We start from the raw sequence: 26,212 nt of genomic DNA on the forward strand, positions 1-26,212 counted from the left end.
TCAAGAGGCAGGTAAAAATGTCCAGAATTTCTGCCTCAGTGGTTCATTTAGGAGAGAGGGTCAGATAGCAGGGACGTGGCAGCTGCAGCCTTGCCAGCAGTCTCATTTAGTGCCACAGTGTTGAGAGCAGGCAGCTGGGAGGCAGAATCAGGAACCTCCCCTGCCAGCTGTTTGAAGGAGGTGGGCCCATTTGCCAATCAAAAGGCATGAGTCTTTGCAAGATCAGTAGTGTGTGGCATGACAGAAGGGGGCTCACATTCAGTCTTGCTAACACCTGCCTCCCCTTTGCCTAAATTCCCACTTACAGGCCCCCAAAAGCAATGTTAAACCTTGCTCAAGCCAGCAGTGCTTTAGCACCCATCCTTTCTGCTTTGAGGCTGCCTGTGGTGAGCAGGGCTGGGGTAGCAGTGCCATAACCTCAGGCCTGAAGGGACATGCCAGCAGCTGGAAGCCTGTGGTAACAAACCTCTTCTGAGCACTACTGCCCCACCAAAAAAGGGCAACAAAAGCATGAAATACATCAGCATTAAAATACTAAACCATGACATAATGTTTGTTCTGTCGTGTTGCAGATCTGTGTTAAAAATTGTCATCATCTTTCCCAGCACATTATTGCTTTCTTCAGCGTGAGTCAGGCTTTCCCTGAGCCCCTTTGAGCTCTCCAAGCCACTTTGACTGAGGCTGCAGCTCAGCAGTGCACATGTCTGATTTCCAGCTGCAGGGCTCTGCAGTAGGGGTGGCATCTGTCATCCCCCACCCCTGCTCTGCTTCCTCTCCTGCAGCTCTTAAAGCTGCTACAGCCAGAATTTTGTCTTTCATCTTGTCTTTCAAGACTCTTTCTCAGGGATTTCAGCAGGGACATGAGTTTTCTCTGGCCAGTCCTGTTTCCCTCTGCCACTTAGAAGCATGGCTGTATTTTGTCACCAATCCTTTTGAGTGGTGTAAGGAGAAAGCAGCTGCCAAACCCTCAGCCTTGCACCTGTAACATGAGGACATTAAGGAACATGAAACAGTTGATTGCCATCCCGTTTGCCATCCTCTGCTGTCTAACACCAACAGATACCAGCTCTGCCTAAGAAAGAAGACAGAGCATCCCTTGCGGATGGGAAAAGATGTAATAATTTATCATAGTTTGGGATAATCCCTGAGCCCAGTCCTGTTTTCTGTACCAAAGCAGGGGTCAGCCTGAAGAAGGAAGGTGGCAGCACCCTGCCCTCTCAGCCAAGGCACCCTACAGGGAGCAGGTTGCAGCATCTACTGAGCCCCATCCATCACAGTATAGACCACAGAACAAAGCCAGAGATGAAGCCATGAGCTTTCTCTAAACTCTCTCTAAAGAAAGAGAAAGAGGAAAGGGTTCCGGCTCCTCTCTGAAGTGAACCACCCACCCCAATCAAAATACCAAAATGACAGACCAGGCCCTTTGAAACTGTACTTGTAAGGTCTCCAGCTGCCCTACATAAACCCTGCCTGCCTCCTTACATCTGCAAGACTTCAGAAGAGAGGAGAAGAGAGGAGCAGGAGCCTTTGAACCGCTCCAGGTGTAACAACCAGGCCACAATACTGAGCTGTCCCCAAGGGTCACCATGCCCCAGTGATCTGGCAGCAGGCCCAGGTGCCACCCAAGTCCCCCTCTGGGCAGCAGAGTAATTGGAGGTGACATGCCCTGCCAATATTCTGCTGACTATTGACTCTCTTTACCTTTTTCCAGGGAAGAAAACAGTCGTGTTAACCAGCCTAGTTACCTGTCTCCATCTGCTTTTGCAGTTATTTCTGGAGCAGTAAAGAGATATGTCAGGGCATGAAAAACACAAGGGCTCTCCAACCCTGCTCCGAGACAATAGAGTCCACCATCCCTCTGAAACAGAATTCCCACCAGCCTAATTAATGAAAGCTTAATCAGCAGATTGGTTAATCATAAACTTATTAAATAACTAATTGAGCTCTGAGGCCGTGTGTCAAATTTCCAGACTGTGGCAGTCCCTCGGAGGAGGGATCAGGTCAGTAATCCTGTTAGGGGAGCAGGCTGCTGTGTGGGACAGCTCCAGCTGAGCCAAGTACCCAGGACTGCAGTTCACTAATTGAATAGCAGGAAGAGGCACCCTGAGCTGTGCATATCCTGTTATCCTGTAGAGTTTCATAGTAAACAGACAATTCTTCCAGTGAAACAATGCCTCAAAGTCCCTTCTGGGGAGCAGAGTAATTGGAGGGTGACATGCCCTGCCAATACTCTGCTCACTATTGACTCTCTTTCTTTACCTTTTCCAGGGAAGAAAACAGTTATGTTAACCAGCCTAGCTACCTGTCTCCATCTGCTTTCATCTTACTAGACAGAAAATACAGAATTTTGTTTGAAGTACATAGGTTCATGGAAACCAAAAGCCGCAGACGATAAAGCAGAATGGATCAAATACACAACATTTTTGCTGCTAAATAAAGCCAGAAACATGGCTTGTACTGTCAGCTGCAGTTCAGTCCTGGTAAAAGAAAAGACCAAGAGTCCTTTCCAAGCACAATGCTGGAATCAGCAGGCTGTGAGTCCCTTCTAAGCTCCTGTGCTACCTGTGGCATTGTCACTTAGGGCTTTATTTGTTTTGCCTACTGATGGAATTCAATAAGTCATTCCAAGCAGGGCTATCTGCCAGTCAGTGAAAGCTTTCACAGTGACAACATATTAAAAATTTTAATTATTTTTTTAAATTATTATTTTAAATCTGTGGTTTATGTAGGCAGTATAACACATGTGCTCTCCCATAGACCAATCTTTGGCATGAAAGGGTGGACATTTGACTAAGTATCTATGCAGTTCAAGCCTACTGATGTCAGACTCTATTAAAAGTGTTTTTTAATACAAACAGACACTGTGTGATGACATCCTGTGTAACCAAATGCTGTGAATATTCAGCTAAGCAAGTTTATACTACTACTCTTCTGAATACACATCACATTTAGTACATGCACCAGTAACCTTAATGCTTCTTCACAGAACATCAGAACTCATAATAAATGTGATGTAGGCACTAATATTACCTCTGTGTGTCTGTAGATTGTGCCTATAGCATAAGTGATGTTTTAAATGAATTGAATTATTTAAATGAAGAGTGCTAAATTGCTCTTAAAAGTGTCCCTTTTTTGGTTTTTTTCCCCCTTTGTTTTTGTCTGTCATGCCATTTAGCAAGGTCAAGCAAATGGCTTTGACTTAAACATGTGTTCAGTTGAGTAAAAATAATGAGGGGGCATTTGTAGAAGTTCTCCCCAGGTGAAGTAAATTAATTCTCTTTGTCCCTTTGAAATACCTCAAAAGAGAGCATAGCTCAGTTTTATGGATTAGGTCTTTTAGAGATCAGTTTGTAAACAGAAAATTTTTAGCTGTGCTTGTCAGGATGCAAATGCTTCCCCAGATGTCTAACTTTGTTCTTCTGGCTGGCAGGTAAAATATTCTTTGAAAAGTAAATGAAAATACCATATAAGTCCCTCTCTGAAGGTAAATGGGGAAAATGGGGAAAAAATACATTTTAATATCGCCAGTGCTGTTCATATATTCCAGTTTTGACAGTGATAAATGAAATCCTTCTATCCAATATTTTGCAGCCATTAAGAATAAAAATCTCAATCCTTTAAAATTAAGTGAAAAGGCACATGCTGAATGAGAAAATAAATGCCCTTGTGAGGTAGGAGTTGCAACAATAGATGCCTTAGAAATCAGTACAGAAAGGTGTTGAAAGATGAAGAGATATTAATTGCTGCCTGCTGCTACGCACTCGCAACCTGTCTGCATAAAATGGCTGCAGAGACAGCACGAGCAGAGGGCTGGGAGCAGGAATCCTGGTTCTGTGCTCCCCTGCTGCCACAGATCCTCTACATGGCTTTAAGCTAAACCAGTTATGTCGTTTCTACCAGCAGTAAAACACAATTTACTATTTTACAAAGATTATTCACTATTGTATTAAGCCATGAAGAGGTAAAATGCTCTGTGTGTTCAAAATAGCGTTGGTTTGTTTTGTTTTGTTTTTACAAAGTGTACAGCCATGAGGTTTTCCTTGCAGGAAATTACCTGCTCTCTTCTGGGGCTAAGCCAGAAGAAAGCAGGTGGGTAGAAGCAGAGAAGCCATTCCTTCCCATAATCAGAGTCAGAAACATGAGATGTGGGGCTGGGATAGCATGGCTAGGGAATGAGGACATGCTGCTGGGAACATAAAGCCACTTTTGGAGATGTGTGGTTTACACAGATGATAGCTTTGGCTGGGACTGGAGCATTCCTTTATATGTTGTCCTCTGTGCTAAAGAATAGTGTGATGTTTTGGTGCATGTTTTCTGAAGGGAAGCACAAAATAACATCACCCAGGCCCTCGGAAACCTCTCAGTAACTTGCACAGGGAGCATTCTCCTGAGCATTACCTCAGAATGAGCTCTGCCCTGCTGTGCATGCAGTGCACTGGCTGCTGCTGATAGTAGCTCCCATGCAGGAAGTTAAGGGCTGCATCCTTCAACAGCAGATACAGACATTAGCTTTGTAGTCCCTAGGTCCTTTACCAGTTCTAGATCAGGCCTTCTTGGGAGCTGAAGGGAGCTTAGAACCACTCCCATCCCACTGCTGTTTGTGCCAGTTCTCAGCCATGCCAAAGGCACACAGCAGCAGCCAGATAAACAGAACGTATGGAAATGCTGCTATTTGATCTTTAAAACCTGGTCCTAGAGGGACCTTGGAAGACAGATTGATACACTGGTTCTTTCTAACCAGTTTACACAGCTGAAGTTAGAAACTAGAAAATAGTTCACTATTTTCCCCAAGTTTGTCTGGGTCAGAAAAATAATATGCTTCAGCTAAGAATACCATGTCTGACCCAGGTTGGAAGTTGGGTGACATAGCTGTCTGACCCTTGCTATCTGAACAGTCTTTTCTGAAACCAGTGAAACAATATCCTTATTTAGATGCCCTGTCCTGAGTAATCAGTGCTGATGCCTGGCCTGTATCAGCTTGAAACTTTAGTCCCCATGTTCACCATAGGGGGCTGGCCACAGATAGGTCCTTTTTGTTTCTGCTACACCTGTTTAGTAAAAATCACTTTTCTTTTGCCTTTTTTTTTCAGTGCAGGTAGGCACAGCCATCAGCTGCACTAACGCTGATGGTTATGGCCACATGGTCATACTTACACACCAGGGAGCACTGGGATCAGCATGGTCTTAGCACACAACTTCCTTACACCTTCCTTTCCGTGCAGCCTGCAGGCAAAGCCCAAATTTATGTATGTGCCCTGAAATCCTCTCCATGCAGTGACACAGTCTTCACTGACAAATACTGTCTGTCAGAGGTGAAAGACAGAGAAGATTTCTGTGTTACCTAGATTCATGCTAATGTCCCTCAGCTAAGCGATGCAAGTGAACTGAAATCAAGACTTGGGCTTGAAGAAGCTGTAGACAGCATTTCATTCTTTCTCCTTTAATTTGCTCATGAATCTGTTCATCATTCAGCAGAATTTGAGCAGACGTATTAATTTCATTTAGTGTGTAATTTAAATTCTCAGCTTACTTGAGAAATTAGAATTCATCAGGGAATCAGAGTCCTCAGCCTCAGAAACAATTTAGCTGACTGTGGGGGACAGAGAAAGAAATACATCGCAAAATCCCATCTCATCAACCTTGAAAATGAAAAAATACAGTTCTGTCACACTGGATTAATTTCTCTTTGTCTTGCCACTTCAGCAAATCCCATGGGTCCACACTGCACTGTCCCCATAGCTCCAACTTCTCCTAGTCAGGCAGGTCCACAAGCAGTTGAGTTACTGACGTCCAGCCAGCAGCTCTCAGCAAAGAGACTGGAGCAGTCAGCATCTGCTTGTTCCACCCCGCAGTGCAAAAGAGGCAAATCAGACTCATCTGCCATAAAAGAGTGTTTGTGCCAGTCAGGCTGCCTCAGCTGAGGGGGCTGCAGGTAGTCAAGCACAGTGACAGTGTGACAATGGCATCCTAAACCACTCTCCACCCACCATGTCTGATCATAGCCAGACTCACCCACTATCTTGGGACAAATGGAAAATGCGGATTTGGGGTGTCTGATTCTTCAAATATCTCCTCAGCATAGTACAGCGTGATGTTCACCAGATTCCTGCATTGTCTGCTTTGCCTCATGTCACAAAAGGAGCAGTTCTGCAGGAGACTCAAGCATATGACTACTTTTGGCATTTCTCGTTTGGGGAAGACAGTAGGCAAAACCAACGCCACCCCTACATAGCAACATGCTCCAAACAAACTGTTCAGCATTTAATTTATTAAAAAACCTTGGAAGTATTATTAAAACTGATTATGATTTTGTTTAAATGCTGAAACCAGAGAAATAATTTTAAGGATTCATTCAAGTCTGATTTTTAGTTTAGACACATTCATGTTAAGTTCGTTCTGCTTCCCATGCTCCATTACTATTTTCTCTCGTCATAAACCAGCTAGACACACCCTGCCAGTTGAACAGGTAACCATTTTAGATTGCACTAAATCATCTCAAGCAGTGCTTGAAATCATTCATTAAGGAAGTAGGTGTTCCCATGATAAGGGGAGAATTCAGCCCCCTCTTGACTCTCCCTAAAGAGGCTCTCTGTGTGGATGTATGTCACTTGTGAGCATGCAGGTGTCTGTCCATCCACCCTCTGACATATCCTGGATCAGGTGAGTGAATACTGGGACAGGGACAGTTTGCTGAGTGTTTGACATGCTGGGGCACCTTCTTACTAATTTTGCAGGCAACTATAATAGGAGACCACTGCCAGGCAGGACACCAAGGCTGGGCCACTTGTGGTGCTGATTGTGTCTGCAGCATGCATTTCCTTTGCTACTTTTTACTTAGGTGTTATCCCTGCCTCACTGAATGCTCCATAGTCTGCTTGGCTGTTGTCTTGTCACCAGCAGAGCTTACTTTGAAGCAGCACTTGGAGCAGATGCTGAATGACACAGATGGAGTCAACGAGCAGCACAGGCTAGTGTGGGGCTAGCAGGAAAGCAATGGTTTATTCTTTAAGCAGATGCATCTTCTCTTAAATGATTTTTATGTCTTAAGGGACAGAGTGTCTCAAAGATGAAGTGACAAGGTGAACAATAAAGGAGGAGCAAGATGTGATGTGGTTGGCAGATTCAGACAAAAGGCTGTTCCTCATGCTGTTCAGAGCAGTATAGGGGTGTCAGAAGGATCCTGGACCCCCTCCTCACATACACACACACACACACACTCACACACACACTCACGTGCTCCATGTGTTCTTCTGACACAACATCCAGGATTAGCTGAAGTGGAACCAGTGCAGCCAAATTCCCCCGTGAGTCAGACTGACAGCACAGCTGTCTGTATTCTCCAAGTTCTCCACTGAAACAGAAAACTGCTGCTTTGCTTCACTCAAGCATGGAGATGAGTAGATTATCTGTGGTTGGGTGATCCTGGCTGGACAGCAGGAGCCAATCAAAGCTTTTATATTACTCATCTGGACAGAGGAGTGAAAACACAGAAACAACATGGTCTTTCCACAGGGTCACAGCCTCTTTCAGGCACCCACCTGCTCCCTTATGGACCTCTATGGGCTCCAGGGGTTCCTCACCATGGGCTGCAGGGGAATCTGTTCTGGTACCTGGAGCAGCTCCTCTTCCTGCTTCTGTACTGACCTGGGTATCTGCAGGGTTATTTCTGACACACCCTCACTCTTCTGTCTGGCTGCAGTTTGCAGGATTTTCCCCCCTTTCCTAATTGTGTTATCCCAGACTCTCTACCACTGTTGCTAATGAGCCCAGCCATGCCCAGCAGCAGGTCTGTCTTGGAGCCTGGTAGCATTGGCTCTGTTAGACACAGGGAAACATCTAGAAGCTTCTCACAGAACTAGGTCACCTGTTCAACTCTCCATTACCAAAAATTTGCACATCAACTAAATACATCACCCAACACAGTGATCCTGCTAATCATCAGACAGGATCTTCAGACTCTTAATTGAAAATATTTTGTAATGTCAAAGGCAAACACAAACTGCTTCATGCCTTCCCAACCTTCTCTGCTCTATCCTGCTTCTTGAAGGAGCCTTCTGTCTGGAAAATTAGTGAAATGCCAGAAGGTTTCAGCCCTGCTGATGATTGCCCCTGAGCCATCACACCTGCACTCACAGTGTATTCAGCCCCCTGTAACCATTTCATCAGCATCATAAAGCATTGGCAGCTTGTCTCAGTGCTGTGTCTTTGTGGTCAGCACTGGAGCTTCTGATGGAGATGAGTGGAAATCAGGTTCTATTTCGTGTTGTAGGTATTTGCCTTCATAGTCTTGCTTTTTCTCTCTCTGAACAGCAAAATTCATGTGCAAAATATCAGCCTTTTATTCTGGAGACAGAGGTAAACAATGCATTTCCAAGTTCCATACTGAGAAATTACTCTGATTTAAGGTTTTGATTTCAATCCTGAACCAGACTCTCAAGTTGCTCAAGCCAGAGTGAGTTATTAATCCAATCCTTTTCCTGCCAAGTTCCAAGTGCATTTATTCACCTCTGCTGTCAGCAGGAGCAAGCTGGGTATGGTTTGCAAGTGTATGTATTCTTGTCTCCATGTTCCCCATCATAACAACCTCTATCCCTGCTGTTTATTTCTCCCTCAAGAAAGAGAGCCTTGGATGTGTGTCCCCCTGCTCTGACTTGTGAGGAAGGGAAAGTGTTGGCTCACCTTGAACTTGCACACTATAGAAGCATGCTGTTTTTCCACAACAAGTGAGAAAAGCTGCTCTTCTCTCCAAGTGGAAATAAAATCTGCAGAAAAAAACACAACCCAACAACAGAATTCACATTGCAGGAGACGTCGAAGCAAAACAAATTCACTATTCAGATTCTTCAGCAAGCAGTCTGGTACACCTGTTATTCAGGCATGCCACAAAAGTAGTTTCCAGCATTTTCTCACACACTGGAGAATTTTTTTTAGCTGTTCTCATTCCTGCCTTACTGGCCCCATGCTCAGCTTTTCCTACAAGCCTTGCCTGCTGTTGCACAATGAGGCTGGGGCAGTTAGCTCAACTTTTGTGACTAGCTGGTAACTCAACACTGTCGCAGACATCCTTTTATGAAAATCCTTTTCTTGGGATTTTTTCTTCCTGAGAAGCTGGCAGGCCTCAGGGACAGAATGTAAACAATGATTATCTGCTGCTGTGGAATGCAACAGGCGGGTCTGTGATTGGTCTCATGTGGATGTTTGGAGTTGATGGCCAATCACAGCCCAGCTGGCTTGGACACGGTGTCCAAGCCACAAACCTTTGTTATCATTCTTGCTTTTCTATTCTTAGCCTAGCCTTCTGATGAGAACTTTTTCTTCTATTCTTTCAGTATAGTTTTAATGTAGTATATATAATAAAATATTAAATCAAGCCTTCAGAAACATGGAGTCAAATCCTCATCTCTTCCCTCATCTGAAAACCCCTGTGAATACTGTCACACAACACAACACAACTGATCTTCCACAAGAAACAAGGAAGGACTTTCAATCAGAAAATTTAATATCAGTTTATATACATGCCTGGGTTCCCATCCCTGCTAGAAGCAGAATCTTATTAGTACAGCATGGTATTGGGGTCCATGCAGCAACTAGCTGCAGACAGGCAAAAGATCTGTGCCTGTTGTCTGCCTCAGCTGGGTTTCATCCAGAAGCTCCAAGACCTTATGGGTCTTGGAGACCCAGATTTTAGTGTGTTCCTGTCAAAAGGCTGCTGTGATTGAAGGTAGATTAGTTTTAGTCCCTGGTGACCTTGGAGAAAGTGGGACACGGTTCATCTGGCCTTTGCAGCATCCCTTCATAAGAGGTGGCGAGCTCATGTCCTTTGCTGTTAATTCTGCTGTGCCTTTTGCCACTACCAGATCTGGGTTTCTTCTTATGCTGGCCAGCTAGGCTGCTACTCTAATTTTGCTTTTCCCATTCCTATCTCCTGTGCAGAGAAGCAGAGGGAGCTGGCTCGGAAGGGGTCCCTGAAGAATGGCAACATGGGAAGCCCAGTTAATCAGCAGCCCAAGAAGAACAATGTGATGGCACGAACAAGGTAAAGGACTGGAAGAGTACTCACAGTTGTGCTCTGAGCTGCAGTCCCTAATGGTCCTGGAGTGGTCAGGGACAGTGTTCATTGCATTTGCCTGCTGCCAGCCACACTCCAAGAGCAGTGATGGCCCTTCCTGGAGCTGGCAGGCCCAAATGCTCTGTGCTGTGTTGCATCCCAGCCCCTGGGAAGATGCAAGGACACTTGAGCCCAGGACCAGGGGTAGTGCAGCCTGTAGAAGGCAAAGGCAGCCCAGCCAGGTTAAAATCAGGGGGTTGATAGAGCCATCCTGCAGGATCTGAGTAGTCTCAGGTAACACCTAATCCTGCCAGTGGGAGAGGAGCTGTGTTCCTTCATGAAACACAGACTAGTTTAGTGCTTAATTCTGCCTTGGTTGCCTTTGTCACTGTAAGTTCCACTGCTGCTTTTTGATGGTGACCTGTTCTGCTACTGACAGATAATGAAGGCTTGTAAATAATCAGTCTCTCTGTGATTTTCTATACAGCTTCTCCACCCTTGGAACAGCACAGTCACACTTTGCTGGAGATGCTTTGGAAGAGCTCTGTAAGAGAGCATTAGGCAGTACTACAATGTGCTGTAAACAAAGACATTTATACTTATGAGCTCAATATTTTCTTTTAGAGTATTTTTATTTTTTGTCCATGCAGACTTCAGTACACCAATGTATTACTTACCTATGTTCAGAAGGGAGGAAACCCCACGAGCCCACAGGATTGCATGCTTTGCATGCTGCTAGAAAGGTGGCAGGTTTTAGTGGAGGACCTCACTTGAAATGATGGAGGAATCTGGGGAATGCTGGATGTTTACTGGTGAATGGGAAAGTTGCCTGGATTACCACATATTAAGTAGAATAGGATCTGCAGGTCAGAGCCTCTCTATATGAAATGCATCTGAAACATGAGATTTCTTGTTCACACTAATTCCCCAGACCCAAAATATTAGTCATAAATCCTGACAAGGACCTTGCCAACTTTTAGTTGTAAGCCCCTGAAATACATATGGGGAATATGCTGCATTGCTTCCTCTCTGTGTTCAGGTGTTGAAGTCATATAAAAGAGCCAGATCCTTCATGGCAGCAAAAAATTCAAGAACTGTGCTCAGCTGGGTTTTCCATGCCCACTGGTCCTCCTTATCTTCCAAATACATTCTGGAAAAACTTGTTTTCTTTTGGCAGTAGGCTGCAAGCTAGCATTTTGAGAGGAATGGTAGCAGATTTGCCGCTTGAAAGGTTTAGAAACACTGAAATTAGTGGAGGAAGATAATAAAACAGAGAAGGTGGGATAAATAGAGGTATCTACCTGTAACATGAGCAAATTTTCCAGGGAGAGATTGTTGTTTCCAAGCTGCCAATGGAAGGAGAGGAGCAGTGACACCTATTGACAAAAGATTTCAAACTGCCGGCTCAGTTTTATTTCACTTAAGACATCTGGGCACCTCTGAATGCTTCAGTCTGTCTTGCCACTGACAGGGCAACACCAGCAAGGCAGAAATGCCACAAGCTTGTTCAAGCAGGTTTTCACAGGGTAACAGTATAGTGGATATATTCCAGGAGGACACACTGCAAAATTTCCAGATTATTTTTAAAATCTGAACTGTTGGCTTCCTCAGGTCTCTGCAGGAGAATTAAGCTAAAACCATTTCCCCCTTTTTGACAGTTCTGCTCTTCTCATCAAATATGTTTTCCTTTGTGCTTTGCCTCTCCTACTCTCTACTCCACCTTCTCTTTTCTTCCCCAAAGCCTCTGTTATTTTGTATTATCCCTGTGGATTTCTGACATCCAGCCTCTAGTACAAGGTTGCCTTCACCATTCAGTCCTCTTCTGGGACAAGGTTGCAGCCAGCCTTACAGATGAGAGTAATTGGATCCATAACACCCTCAGTCTCCCTAAAATCAAATTAAATGTGAAACGAGGTAGGGGTGATGCTCTTCCTATGAGTTTAGACAGAGCCCACAACACCATCCACACCACTTGAATACAGCTGGGTGCTACAGTCCACTCAGGGTAACCTAAACTTGGACATTATGGTCCAACCTGTGTGGCTTCAAGTGAGCAAAAACACAAAGACAAAGAAGCTTATACCAGGGCAGCTGCAGACAAAAGCAGCTACCACCACTACCTGACTTTATTCCAAGGACAGTGGGAAGTGAAGATAAGGACAATCCGGATGTGAGGGAAATACTTAAATCAGGGGCAGAGACACTATAACAATTTTTGTCTGGGCAGTTAAATTAAAGTTTTTTATTATTAAGAAAAAAAGACACTTCTCAAGAAGAAGATGTAGTGGGGGTTTTTTCATCAAGTAAATATCACCACAGTGTTCTCCTCCTAGATCACCTGAGAGTGCTTTGTTCACTGATGATTTAATAACAACTGTCAGTGGGTATATATGGAGCAGGGACTGGAAAACTGGAGAGTGAAAGTGGGAGTCAGTACTTCTGATATCTGTATGGGCAAACTTGTGCTGCCAAATCTCAGCTTCAGTTCCAGACATCTTTGTTTCTTGACTTCCTGTCTTCATACCTCAGGAGCAGGACAGTCCTACTTCTGTGAGAAGGGCTACTGAATTTTGCAAGTGGATCCCATTTTCTCCAGTCCCCCTGATGCAGCAGTTTGGAAATTCTGTGTCAGGTTTTAAATTAATTTATTTAATTTATGTGTCAGTGAACACAGTAAGAAAATATAACTAATTGTGAACCTATATATCTGCTTTGTTATAGGATTTGATATATTACTTATTCTTACTCTTCCTGAGCCTGAGCACTGACTGTGCTTGCCAGGACTTCTTATTTCTAAAATTGTTAATGACTTGCTGCAATTATCTGTGCAGAAGCAGAAAAACATTTCAGGTAGTTAGAGAGTAGCTGGAGCATGGATGAGATGGATTATCATATTTAGATTTATATTTCTTAAACTCTTAGTGGAGCATCATTGTGTATCATGTTGTTAATGACCACTTTGGAGAAAACCTGACTTAACTTATCAAAAAATATTTTTGTCACTCCTATGGTTCTTACTTGCTGAACAAAGAATTCTACTCCATTTGCTGGGTTTAGTTAATCTTTTAATTGTGAACCAAATTATTTTTGCATTTTTTTGGATGAAAGGACTCCATTGTGAATAAGATATCATTGTATTAACACATTTTCCTTATCTTAGAAGTTCTGAAGCCTGCACTCCATTTCACAAACTCTCCCAGACAGTTAAAGGTGCAGAGTCATCCTCAGCCTTCGTAAAATTTCTGATTAACTGAAAGTCATTGCAAAAAAATGGAATTTAAAAAGTGCTGGTCTGACTGGTTTCTTATGCTGGGCACACCAGCTTGGGTTTCTAATATTACTAAATTTAGTACTGAGACCTCAGAAGTGTTGTGTTGCCAGAGGCCTGGATAGGGATTCAGAAAGAGGCACCACATAATATCCCTGATGTCCAACAGCAGAATAGTGGGATCACTCTGGCCTCTGGCTTCCCCTAGCCTCCTTCTCCTATGTACTTACTGCTGGTGTCAGGTACCCTTGCCAGGAAAAAAACAAGCAACAAAAAAATGAGCAATCTGATATGACAGGCAGTGCTAGCCAAACAGGTTTACCAGAATGAAGTACAGAATGTCCCAATGTTTTTTTTTTCCTTCCAGGAAAGGGTATGTTCCTAGGGCATGCCCAGTGTTAATCCCTGTGAAACCACTGTAGGCTCCCCAGAGACACATCTTGCTCCCTCTGAATTGCACCCATTTAAACATCTTCACCAATGAGTGGGGGCTTGCAAAGAAGTGGAATGGGGAAAGGCAGCTATCATACAGCTTTACCCTAGGCAGTGTGTGGTTCTGAGGTTTACTGTGTGGTTAATGGACAACATTTAATTATTTCAGGCTCGTCGTTCCCAACAAGGGCTACTCGTCGCTAGACCAGAGTCCAGATGAAAAGCCCCTGGTAGCCCTGGATACAGACAGGTATGCAAGAGGTTAAAAACATGATATACATGACAGCTTAAGTGGGTTTTCATGCCAGAGGGCAGCACTCACATTCTTCCCTCCACTGTTCCCTCTGACCTGTGCCATGGTGGGTCTCTGTGTAAGAACAAGGGAGAAGAGCTGTGAGAAAAGAGCACTGTGATGGAGAGATCTGAGGGTCACAGATGAAAGCTGCTCTACAGGCTCCCTTGATGTAACTTCTCTGTGCCTCAAGAACAGTTTCATGGCACAAGAAAGATAGAACTAAGTGGGGAATACAGGTCTCATCTAACTAATTCCTTCTTCACTGTACTTGTACTTCCCTGCAGTGATGATGACTTCGATATGTCCAGATATTCCTCCTCGGGATACTCATCAGCTGAGGTGAGTTATACTCTCTCCTGCCATCCTTGCCATGAATACAAGTAACAGAGCAGCCAGAAATGGCTTATAGAGTCCTTGCACAGGCAGAAATGGCCACACAACAAATTTAGTAGTGGTATAGACTCCGTGAGTCTGGAAGGGGCCATGGCAGAAACTGTCACGTTGCTTTCTTCCCTGGTGATGACACAGAGATCTGCCCATCAGCAGTTTTCACAGCTACCTTTGGTTTCACTCAAACTTTCCTTCATTCTGCCTAGTCCTGCAGTGACCCATGAGGTGCAAAAGCATCATCTTGACTGCCATGGCAGCTCAGCAACTGTATGCATGCCAAGGACACAAATACAGGATCTGAGGGTGTGCTGTGATTTCCAGTTACTGGAGTAGTCAGGGTCACCCAGTGTGTGTTTACTTGGAGCAAGCAGAAATTCCAGGGAGGACTTGCAGATATGAACTCTTGCCCTTTCAAAGAAAAAAGGCAGGAAGCTCAGGCTTGTTAGTCCCTCTGCATTGTTTCTGAGTAAATTCTTGTACTCTCTCATTAATTTGTTGCTCAGCCTCTTGTAAGAAGCCTCTGGCTACTGCTTCTGCAGGATTTTGTATCCAAGGGCTGAGCAGCCATTCTGCCCACAAACTGCTCAGAACTCTTGCCCCTTGTGTCTCTTCCTTGGATAAAATACCTCTGAAATCCTGGGAAACAGCCAAGAGCAGTGACCATGTCAGATGATCTGAGCTCTTTCTGTGCCCTAAGTGTTGTTTATATAGATCCAGTTAGACAGCACTTGAACCTGATATCACAGAGCCAAATTTTACCATCTTTTCACTGCTATAGTGTGCCCCAGACTGAGAGGGGGGACTGCCCATCTGCTAGTAAATAATATTATTGTATTAATTTAACTGAGGGCTTGTCCTTAGGGAAAAATTATTCCATTACAAAATAACGTATCTCACTCTAGATATTCCTACTCTGGAGAAGCTAGTACCCTCCCCTCACTGAGGTCAAATCTAGGACTGTAGGGCAGTTGTTAATGATGAAGAAATACATTCCCAAATAAGGGAATGATGGATGAATCCTTCATCTTCTGACCACCAGAAGTAAGAACTCCCAAGTGTTTGACTGTTTGTCTCTTTGTCTGTAGCAGATCAACCAAGACTTGAACATCCAGCTGCTAAAGGATGGGTACCGGTTAGATGAGATCCCGGATGATGAGGACCTCGACCTAATCCCCCCTAAATCTGTCAACCCCACCTGCATGTGTTGCCAAGCCACCTCCTCCACTGCCTGTCACATCCAGTAGTGAGGCCGGCAGGCTGTGATCAGTGCTTTCCACTATAACTGTAAAACTTAACAGCCATTGCTTCCTCCTATGGTAGGACGTGCACCTCTTTGTGTTCATGGAGCCAGGAGAAACCAAAAAATTCATTTTATGATTGGTTGATAACTTATTTTAAACTATGGTAAAACAAAAGAGAAGTTGCTCAATGTGCCAGGCAGTGCCTGGCAGAGCTGACTGGTCTGGAGAGCGAATGCAGAGGGGTCCAGAGATACCTCCTTGGTTTGTTTAGGCACTGGGGATATTTTGTAAAGTGTCTTTTTCCAGAATGGGAAAGGTCAGATGGGACTTCAGGTAATCCTGCCCACTGAAACCAATCCATTTGAAAGATTAGGGCAAGGTGGAGGTATCAAAGTGTTTTACCAATGAGAGGAAGTCAGTTCTTAATTCATTCACTAAACCTGTTTCATTTGCATAACCAAAACAATATTATAACTGGGGCACAGGAATGGGGACGGACCAGGGCATCCTTTCTTATGGCAAGGCTAGCCAGGACTAGCATGACACAATTCATTCACTTGCAAAAGGGACAAGTAGCTGACATCTCACTGTGAGTCAGTACTAGCTAGAGCTGTTGTGTCACATAGCCAATGCAATCTACCCTTAGCGCCACATTAAATTACCACCAAACACATCAGGTTCGATCTGCAATCCACTCATGCACTTCAAGGACTTGCTCATTGCCCAGGAATACCAACCATACTTGTGACTTCAGTTCAGTCACGTATTCTGACTTCAGCCTGTATTTAATCCCTGTGCAAACCATCTCTTTCCAAAAATCTTAAACTTTGTTCAGCTGAGAAGAAATGAATCCTGCATGAGTTAGGACTAGAGACATACTGAACAACAGTGCTGGAAAAGCTAGTTGAAGACAGCACATTTTAAGAGTGCTTGACTCTTGATATTCTCTTGACACTGTGTCTCTGGGTGCTTGTGGGAGAAACTCATTAATGCTGAAGTCATCAGTGTGGTAGGGTCAGACTTGAGAGGAATTTTCAGCAACAGCAGAGTTATGAACAGCTTCAGCTGAAAGATGCCCATGAGAGGAAACTACTGTTCACCCCCTATCTGCCCAGTTTGAGCCAGACATGGTCCCAGGTCAGGAGCAGATGGTGCTGCAAAAGTTAGGAAACCTGTTACATTAGGTTGATGGTCTGAGCTCCCAGCTCACCAGCAGATTGTTTTGTTATTTTTTCGAATGCAGAATCACTTCTGGAATTAGGAAACATGTCCTCTCACTCACTGCAGCATATGCAAGGGATGGGCTGGCATTTTTCTTGGTGTTGAAATCTTTTGCCACAGGCACAATTCTTGTGTTTTCCTGGCCTTTCAGGAGGAAGGACCACCTGCTTGGGGTCATCACCCGCTTTGTAGCCTAGGAAAGGAAAAAATGAGGGCAGTTCTGAGCTTCCCGTGAGAATTCCTGAGTCACAAAGCAGAGCCTGAGCTGCACCACAACAGACGGATCCCCTATCTGAAATCTATGTGAAGCGAGCGGAGTCTTTAAGAAGTCTTAATTAGCAGGAGATTTCTTTAACATCCTGGAGATTTACTTTGTGCAGTGCAAAACTTGATACCAGCCACAGTGTGAGTGAAAGAGCAGGCACACAAGATTCCCAGGCTTATTTACTTGATGGTGTTGACAACTTTTAAAGCTGTGCTTGTCCCCTCTGCCTAAAAAACATGCTGCCACTCTGGTTCTAGGCCATAGAAAGAGAACTTGAATGGTGCTGTTTACTGAGCATCCCTGCCTCTTCATACAGAAGTGATGGTTAACTTGCCAACTCTTGTGGGGATGGTGTTCCTCAAGTGAATTCATCTCCTTTTCTCACTACCTGGTAGTGCTGAGGGGGAATATTTCCAAAATACAACTCAGGTATGAGGTTGTCCAGAGGTGAGGGCAGTAGAGAGTACAGAAATGATTCAAGGGAAAAACATTCCTTAAGGAGTCTTTTTTAATGGGGAATGTAGTCAAAACCTAATAGAAATACCATGGTCAAACCAAATCCTATAGGACATGACCAACGCTCTTTAAATCTTTACTCTTCTGGAGAGGGACTTTGCAGTTCAGCACTGGTATCATGGAACGTCTTCATCACATTCATCCTCCTGGGTCAGTCTCTGTGCCTTCCAGCCAGGCTGCACACCTCAGCCTTTCCCACAGCCCTTGCTCAGGAGCTTGGAGCATCTCAGAGTTTCTGCTAGAGCAACAAGCCATCTCTTCACCTGGGCCAGCCACTGAGGGCTGAACGCCCCACAGGTCTCCATCATGCTGCCATCATAGAATCATGCCATCATCTAGGTTCAAAAACACCCTTAAGATCACTGAGTCCAGCTATAGCCAAGCACTGTCCTGTTCAGTCTAGGATAGAATGAGGCTTGCTGTTACTCTTATCTCTCAGGGTTAACACCTCTCCTCTGAGGGACAGACTTAGTGGCCTTGGCAGTGCTGGATTAACAGTTGGATTCTATGATCTTAAAGGTTTTTTCCAACCTGAGGGGTTCTGTGACACCCACTGTCCCATGGCACCATTACCAAGTCCTTTTATTGCCCCTGTTGCTAGTTTTTGCCTGCCATGTGCCCTGAGACATTCCCCAACCCTGCAACTGCCTTCAGCACTTTGCATTTTGTGATGTGCATCTGCTTCTAGCACAGCCCTTTAGGGAGGGAGGGAGATTAATTCAGATGTTCTTCCACTTGGTGCTTCCTCCAAATACAAACCGAAGCACAACTCAAGCATTTTTGCCTGTGCACAGAAGGAGTTGGTGGCAGAAATAGTTGGTTTGGCATGACAGTACTGGACCATAAAATGGCAATTTTTTGGCTTCTCCTCTCTATGCTTTGTGTTCATATATTTTATTAGGGGAATAATGTAGAAAGGGTGGGGAAAAGTAGTTACCTGTGTAGGGTCGTTACCAGAAAGGCTGAGTGGCTTAAGGCAATGCACATGTGGCTGTCATAGAAAACTGAACACTAACCCTTCTGAACTGCAGCCCCTTCAGCAGATTATGACCATGCAGCATGTTTGTTGGCTCATTGTGGAATATTGAGGACTGCCCATTGGTATGTATCAATGACAGATGAGGCTGGTTCCCCCTGTCTGGTCTCATGTTCAGACCTTTGCTTTAGCCAGCAGGTTTTCTGTATTCCCTCAGAGTCAGAGAATGGGTAAGGCTGGAAGGGGCCACAGTGGGGTCATCTGATCCAGCCTCTCTGCTCAAGCAAACCTTGTTGGAGTTTATGCTGAGGTGATTTCCTGGGAAGGTGTGAAGATAGATGGTTATCCTGTCACTGCTCTCCTTAGACCTGTCTCTGCCACCAGAGCCAGAAAAGCAGAAGGCAAGAGCACAGACTCTGACTCTGTCACAACATTTCTACAAATCTGCAGAGCTGCTGGGTGCTCTCTAAATGCAGATGGCATGCAAGAAAGAAAATTGTTCCTTCCTCCAGTCTTTGCACCAAACAAGATGGCCCTCTCAGGCCACATTTTCAATCCAAAGTTGTACAGAAAACCAAGGGGAGGAACACCATGGAGTATGAAATGCTGCGCTGCTGTCTATACCTAAATTACCATGCAAACAGGATATAAGGATATTGATGCTGGTTCCTCCAAAAAGGAATTTGCATTTGGTGTCTCCTAAAGCCAGACTGGGTTTTTGTTAGGATTTTATGTAATGTCAGTCACCAAATTATGTGAGTTTCAGCAAATCCTTTTATCAGATGTTAATCTGATAAAATATCAGCTAGTATCCTTGAATGTGAGCTGGATTTGAACTCTAGGGTCTCAGCACTCTGTTCCATCTCTCTTGTCAGCAAAAGCCACATTTCCAGATGTCTTTGGGAGGAGGAACATCCTCCTAGTCTTGAGGAAGGTCTATAGATAGTGTGTTCATGTGTTTGTATATAAACCTCAGCTGAAAGGAGGCTGATGCCCATTCTGAAGGCTCATTTGATATCTTACCAGACACATCTTGAAGTGTACCCTTGGAAGAGCCACTGGGGGATATCTGACATTGCTGCATGTCTGTCCCTAACATGTGTGCTTGGCCATTGGATCTGCTGTGCTCTCCTGGCTGTCCTGCCTGCAGGTGCCTTGCAACTGCAAAACCGGGTGACCATTCCTGCTGCATGGACTTAGAGAGGAACTTAGGACAACTTCCCCCACAGACAAGAGGGACTCAGCTCCTTCTGGTTTGTTTCATCAGCTCTTGTCCCAAAAGGAGGCACCCACTATGTTCAGTGGTTCACTGGCTGACACACAGGTCTGCAATCCTGAGCAGGATCCTTCCCTTTCCATGCACAGTCTGATCCTGGGCTGGCCTGCAGGCTGTGCAGGAGAATGCAGGAGGCTTGAAAAATGCAGCGCCCTGTGTGTGATTCAACAGAAACATGAAGATGCTTTTGAAGAAAGGAAGGACCCAGCTGGGCAACAGATGGAAAACAGGAAAAGGAAAACAAGCAATAACTGGAAAGATTGCCAAGTGCTGTCGTGGCCTCAGGCAGATCCCAGTTGTCCGAGTTGATCTGTCTCAGTGCAGTGCTGATGCCAGCAGGGAGCAAAGCTTGCTTTCAGATGTACACACCAGAAACATCCTGTCCCTGAGCTGGCACTGCAGCCAGCTACAGCCCTGGTGTGTCTGCTGGACTGTTAGAGCACAGAAAAATGAGATATGGAGTCCTTGCTGCTGTAGGTATTTGCTCTAACCTCAGGCAAGTCACATCAGGTCTTGATGTCAATTCCCTTCTGGGGCACATGGGAGAAACCTGCCTTCCCAAAGTGCTGCCACCATCCTGCATGGATACTGTCAAGTGAGAGGCACCATTGATAGGACAGTTCTGCAAGAAGGATGTAAATATAATGCTTTAGAAGTTTAATTCCTATTTTCAAAGTACTATTCTGCTTTCCCTCTCTTTACCATCTCCTGATGTTCCTCACGCATGCCAGAATGCAGCAGGGTGGAGGTTAGTACAGAGGTTAAGCATCTTTGGAGAAAGATGTTTGTCAAGGATGTGTAAACCAGTTACTTGGCAGCTGACTCTTCACAGCTGGCTTCTGAGTTTGCCTGCTCCCAGAGGGAACATGTACAAAGATTTGATGACCCAACAGCACCATCCACTGATAGCAGAATTAAGGAATTTAGGAGTGAAGCTTGGGATGGCACGAAGGGGAACAGAGGATTGAAAGGCTCGTTTTTGGGATATTCCCATGGCAGTTTCATGCTCTTGCTTTTAGCAACCATATGATCATCTTAGCCTTTAGGCTGGTGGTTCTGCCTGGGCTCCTCCTTTGCTGTTCCATTCTCACTTCACACCCACCTGGGGTACTGCCACTCTTACCTAGAATGCCATAGGCTTTGGCACCTGGCTGCTGCTTGGCTCAGCAAGCTTGGGCTGCATGATCAAAAGCAACATTTGCATAGAGGAGCAGTGCCACAGGGCTAGCTGGGAAGGCGTGGAAAGGTCCTCATTTTAAGCTGCTTTTCACCTCTAGGCATACTTGTCTATTCCTTTCAAGGCTCAGCTGTGAGAGGGATTGCTCCAAACTGCACCTCATCAGACAAACCCACCTTTTGTTACAGAACCACACAAGACTTGAAGCAGAAGGGCCAGGAATTTAGCATAAAGAGAGATTTTGTGGCTGGGATTATCTGCAGGAGGTCAGTGGAGGTTTCTAATAGGGGTTGTGGTCCATATTTTAACTTCCTGTATTATGCAGCTGAGCTGCTGCATTGCTTCCCAAAAATTACAGCTACATCCCTTCCTTTGCCCCACTTGACATTGCTGGCAGTCCCAGAACGACAGCAGCTGAACACTGCCTGTCTGAGCACATCTTTGACAGCTTGCTGGGGAGGCAGAGGCTGGGACTGACTGAGATCACACAAAGCACAGCCCCATGGCCCACACAAGCATGCAGCAAACCATGTCACAGAGCAGCACAGACAGCAGCAGGACAGGTTGCAGCTTTCCCTGGTGCCTACTTGAAAGCAGTAGGCACCAGGAAAAGGCCACTGAAAGGCCATCCTAAGTCTCATAGCTGCTAAGATATTTACCCTCCCAGAGCAGCATTTCTCCCCTAGCTGCCCATGCAGCTGTCCCAGGTGAGCTCCCTGGGAAGCACTGCTCTTCACCCAGGCTGCCTTTCTGCTTTTGCAATCTAAATAAGCTGCAACTCCATTTGGTACCCACCTTCCTCAAGCCTCCATGATCTGGGAGACACAGTTTGTTGAGAGATATAATATAGACAAATGGAAAGAGCTGAAAAACTTTGGCAAGCACTCTTCATGACAGACCTTCATATCCACCCCCAGTTCACAGATTTGTTTGTTCCATTTCTTTGCATGGAGAAGCTGCAGTAGCAGCTGTGTTCAACTTGTGGCTGCCTCTGTCCCAAGACAAACCCCAGGCAAAAGTCAGGCCAGCTGTAGGTCAGTGAACAGATGGGGTGCGAATCAGACAGGAGGCTGGGATTTCTCTTCACCCACATGAAGGCTGTGGGGCTGAGGATTCACCAGGTTCGTGCAAAACCTGGTGAGATGCAGCCCCCCAAGCCGGATGCCTTCGCCCTCCTGGCCTTAGTGCTGTGGGTCCAGGTCTGCAGACCAGGTCCCAGACCTGCCAGCCCACGTGCTCCTGGTGTGGGCTGGAGTCCTGCAGCAGAGGCCTTAGTGGGGAGCCTGTTGGCTCTGCTTTTGCTGCACTGGGGCAGGGTGCTGTGAGATACTGGTGGGGCTGTAGTTCCGCCAGGAGAGAGACTCTGGTGGAGGATGAAGTCTTTGCAGGGGAGACAATTCAGAAAGTTGGGTTTTTCCCCTCCCCTTTTTGCACTTTTTAAACCCTTTTTACTCCTTCCACAGAGGTTATTGAACCTTCAGTTTAATAAGGGAGATGAGCTGCCATTAAATAAGTTTCTGAAGGGTCTGAAAGCAGGTGCTGGCTGGCTTGCAGAGCCAGTCTGTGCCTGACATGATTTCCAGGCCTCATTGTCCAACCTGTAGCAGAGTCACCCCATGAGCTGGGCAAGGACTGGGGTGGTAGGGTCAGCACTGGCCATCATGCCAAACAGCCATGGCTTCCCAAACTGAAGAAGAATCAGACCAGAAAATGGGGGAAGGAGCAACCGCAGTAGAAGGATAGCTAGTTGTCACAAGTAATCTTCGGTATCCGTGTCCAGTGGTTAGTCCTAGAATTGCAAGCCTTGTTATATTGCACACACGTCCTCCTTCCACTCCCCTTTTCTCAAAGCAGCCGTCGCCTTTCTTCCCCCTGCCCCATGCACTAATGATGAGCATCAGAGGCAGTTGCACCAAAGTGATTCTCAGCCCAGTTCTGCATCCCCCCCTTCTCACCCGAACCCAAGGCAACCCGGACTGTTGTTGGCCTTCACGAGTCTAGTAATTCCAGTTGGGTTTCTTTCCTTGTGTTTCATGGCTTCCTTCCCATGCACTCTAGCAGGGCAGTACAGGAGGCTCTGACCATGTCCCAGGAAGTTTCTTTGCCCCCAGCAGCACCTTGCAGACATGCACCTTACTGGGAATGTACTGGGTCAATGCTGGTGAGATCTGGCACTGCCGATCTTGAATGGGTGGCAGCTGATGGGGATCCACCCAAGGAAGTTGGCAGAAAGTGGCTACTGTCCCTTTTCTTTTCTTTTTTGAGGGAAAGAGGGATTTTTTTGGCATTACAATTATTGTCCATCTTCCAGTGGCCAAGTTCTGGGCTGCATTAATAATTGGGGTTCAGTGGCTGTCCAGGCAGGTGTGGAGCTCTGCACCAACCTTAATAGCAAATGTCATGGCTGTAGCCAGAGCCTGTGTACAGGATGGGTTTCTTCCATGCTGGCAAAGTACTTTCAGCAGGCTCCAGATGGACACTTCTGGCAGACAGAAAAACAGCACTCTTCCAAGTCCAGATCAAATCTGCACTTCCATTTTGTGTCCTCAGCATGGGAAAAAAAATCAGCCTAAGCAAATGCCTTCCTGGTCTCCATTCCCTGTGTGGTGCCTGGTGCCCCAGGGGAAGGGGTGGTGGGAGGTATTTCAAGGTCACCAAAAGCAAGATCCTTTTTGGATTTATTTAATGGAAATACATTTCAGGACGGGAGACCTCCCGACCTTTGTGTTAATCTCAAGAGCAGATGAATTTCTGGCTGTCCTTGCATATAGTGAAATATAGCTGAAACAGCTAATCACAAATAGAGTTAAATGTAGGGTTTGACCTGAATAACCTTTTAATTAGGAAGATAAATTTGTTGTAGCTTGACCTTAGTCCTTGTTAGGAACCTGCTAATCATTTGACATGCAGAGTGTATTAATGCTGCACTTAACTTGGCCATTGTTTTTTTTATCTGGTTTTGGGAGTTTTCTCACTTCCAAAGCATCAGTCTGCATCCTGTAGGGGTTTTCTTTTGTTCCCTTTTTTCCCATTCAGATCATGTAGCACACTGTTGTACTTTTGTTCCCGTCTGTGTAGAGTATTGCCTTAAACAGATCAGTTGTGTTATGGTTTGTTTTGGGTTTTCTCTTTTCTACCATCAGTTTTATGCATTAATTTATTTTAAAATGTGGGGGTTTTTTTCAAAAACATGAAAAACGTGTATAGTATTTTTTTTTAACATTTCCATTGCAGTATTTATCATTGTTACTGGTTGTGTGTAGTGTAACGGAATTAATGATATTAAAAAGCATACATATGAAAACCAGCCTCACAGCCTTTTATTTCATTGGAGCAAACCAGGGCAAGGGAGTGTGGACTGCACCAGCTCCTCTGAGCCCCCAGCAGTTGCAGATACTGAAACCAGGGGTGCAGCCTTCACTCCATGGCCTGCTTGGTCCCAGAAACAGCAGCTGCTGTGACCTGTGTGAATGGCAGAGGTAAATATTCCAGGACTGGCCACCAACGTTTGGGAAAATGAGTCTCCAGGGCAGCAGGAAGGCACACAAGGCTGGACCCAGCTCCTGCATCTGGTCAGCAAGAAGCAGAAAGAACTGCTGCATCTGTATGACATCAATGGGTGAAGTAACCTTTTCTCCAGCCCTGCAGCTGTTCTGCCCTTCTAAGCTGTTGGCACAGGAGCCAAGCCCTGATTTTAAAGTCCAATACCAGCAGCTGGAAAACCTGTGGACCACCAGGAATAGAGGACAGCCATGGAGGCCAGTGGATCATGCTGGCAACAAATCTGGTGCAGGATTAGTACCCCCACAGCTGAGAGGCTTGGATTCCACCTCTGCACAGTGGTGCTCCCCAGACCTGTGACCTGGGTTGCTCCAAGACCAGGGAGCTGAGGCAGGGGTAGGCACTGCAGTGTCCACCTTCCCCTCCCAGCCTCCCACTGACTCCCTGCAGGGAATGGGGCTGATGGAGAGCCTAAACCTGGCTCAACAGAGACCAGTAGAGTGTGAAAATCAAGGGCAGCTTGTTTTCTTCTTCTCTAAGGACACAAAATTCACTTTTGCTGGAACCCACTCAGGTGTTCCAGGTTGTCCAGCAGCAAACTAGGCAGGGCTCTGCAGCCCTTCAGGGGCACAGGTTGGCATCTCCCCTGCCAAGATGGGTGTGGGTCTGCTCCCATGAATCTGCCAAACTGAAGCAGCAGAGGGGCTGGAACAGAGCACAGCAGGGCTCTGAGTAGGCACAGTGTCATAGGCTAGAGCAGAGCAAGGCTTGCCTTGTCCCCATCCCTGCAGGGGCATCTCTGCTCAACTCCCCAGCTCTGGAGAAAGCAAACTTAGTTCATGCCACTCCCACCCTGGCATGACCCAGCTGCCTCTGCACTGAGATGGGTGAGGATTGCTCACTCTGATTGCAGAGACCATTTCTTGGATGGAACAGCAAACAAGGCTCAACACAGGATCACCCAATAATTTCCCTGGCTACGGCATCAGGCTGGGGCAGCTGTGCTGGTGCTGTGACACAGTCATTGGTGGCAGTGGTGTGGGGGGTCTCTGTCTGCAGCTGGATTGCTGTAGGATTTCCTAGGCAATACAGGAGAAAGGGGCTTGAAAAGCCACAATCACTGCTCTTGCAGCTCCCAAAATAAAATTATCTTGACTAGGACCAGCTGAAACTATTTCCTACCATTGTAAGGTAGCTGCTGGCAGGAGGGGAGGGAGCTGGGAGCCAAGACAAAACAAGGAGAGTATGGCCCGAGAGGGATGTAGGCAGGAATTGCAGTCAGGGAGCATGGCTATGGGACTGAGAGAAAGCCACCAAATCCCAATGCTCCCATTCTATGGCGTCACTGATCCCATGAACATCACCCTGGGCTGCAAGTGCCAATCCACACCAGTCCCAGCAGGCTGCATGTTCCTCTTTAAAAAACACAGGACCCTCAACAGCACTTGCGCCAACTCCTACTGCTTGCTCTGCTCTGTCAAAGACCATCCAAGAGTGGGTTCCACAGGAGCTCTGGAAGCAGAAAAAGTTTATAACACAGGTAAGTGCTGCAGGAGGAGGAAACTTTGGGGTTTCTACACCTACCCAGTTGTAGATGCCCCACACG

At 45.8% G+C, this 26,212-nt stretch overlaps 1 protein-coding gene across 3 annotated transcripts in view; it reads left to right on the forward strand.

Moving 5' to 3' along the window:
* Nucleotides 1–24,412, forward strand: part of FAM219A (family with sequence similarity 219 member A) — a 92,890-nt gene extending 68,478 nt beyond the window's left edge. For 2 of the 3 annotated variants that reach the window (XM_054651855.2, XM_054651853.2), the window contains exons 3-6: nucleotides 9,934–10,036; nucleotides 13,918–13,998; nucleotides 14,328–14,382; nucleotides 15,519–24,412. In XM_054651855.2, the coding sequence (XP_054507830.1) occupies nucleotides 9,934–10,036; nucleotides 13,918–13,998; nucleotides 14,328–14,382; nucleotides 15,519–15,677 (398 nt within the window). In that variant the 3' untranslated portion in view covers nucleotides 15,678–24,412. The remainder of the gene's footprint in view (nucleotides 1–9,933; nucleotides 10,037–13,917; nucleotides 13,999–14,327; nucleotides 14,383–15,518) is intronic. The other variant, XM_054651854.2, reaches the window with a different exon arrangement.
* The last annotated feature ends 1,800 nt before the right edge of the window (nucleotides 24,413–26,212 follow it).

Source organism: Agelaius phoeniceus, chromosome Z (genome assembly GCF_051311805.1).
Source record: "Agelaius phoeniceus isolate bAgePho1 chromosome Z, bAgePho1.hap1, whole genome shotgun sequence".
Taxonomy (NCBI): Eukaryota; Metazoa; Chordata; class Aves; order Passeriformes; family Icteridae; genus Agelaius; species Agelaius phoeniceus.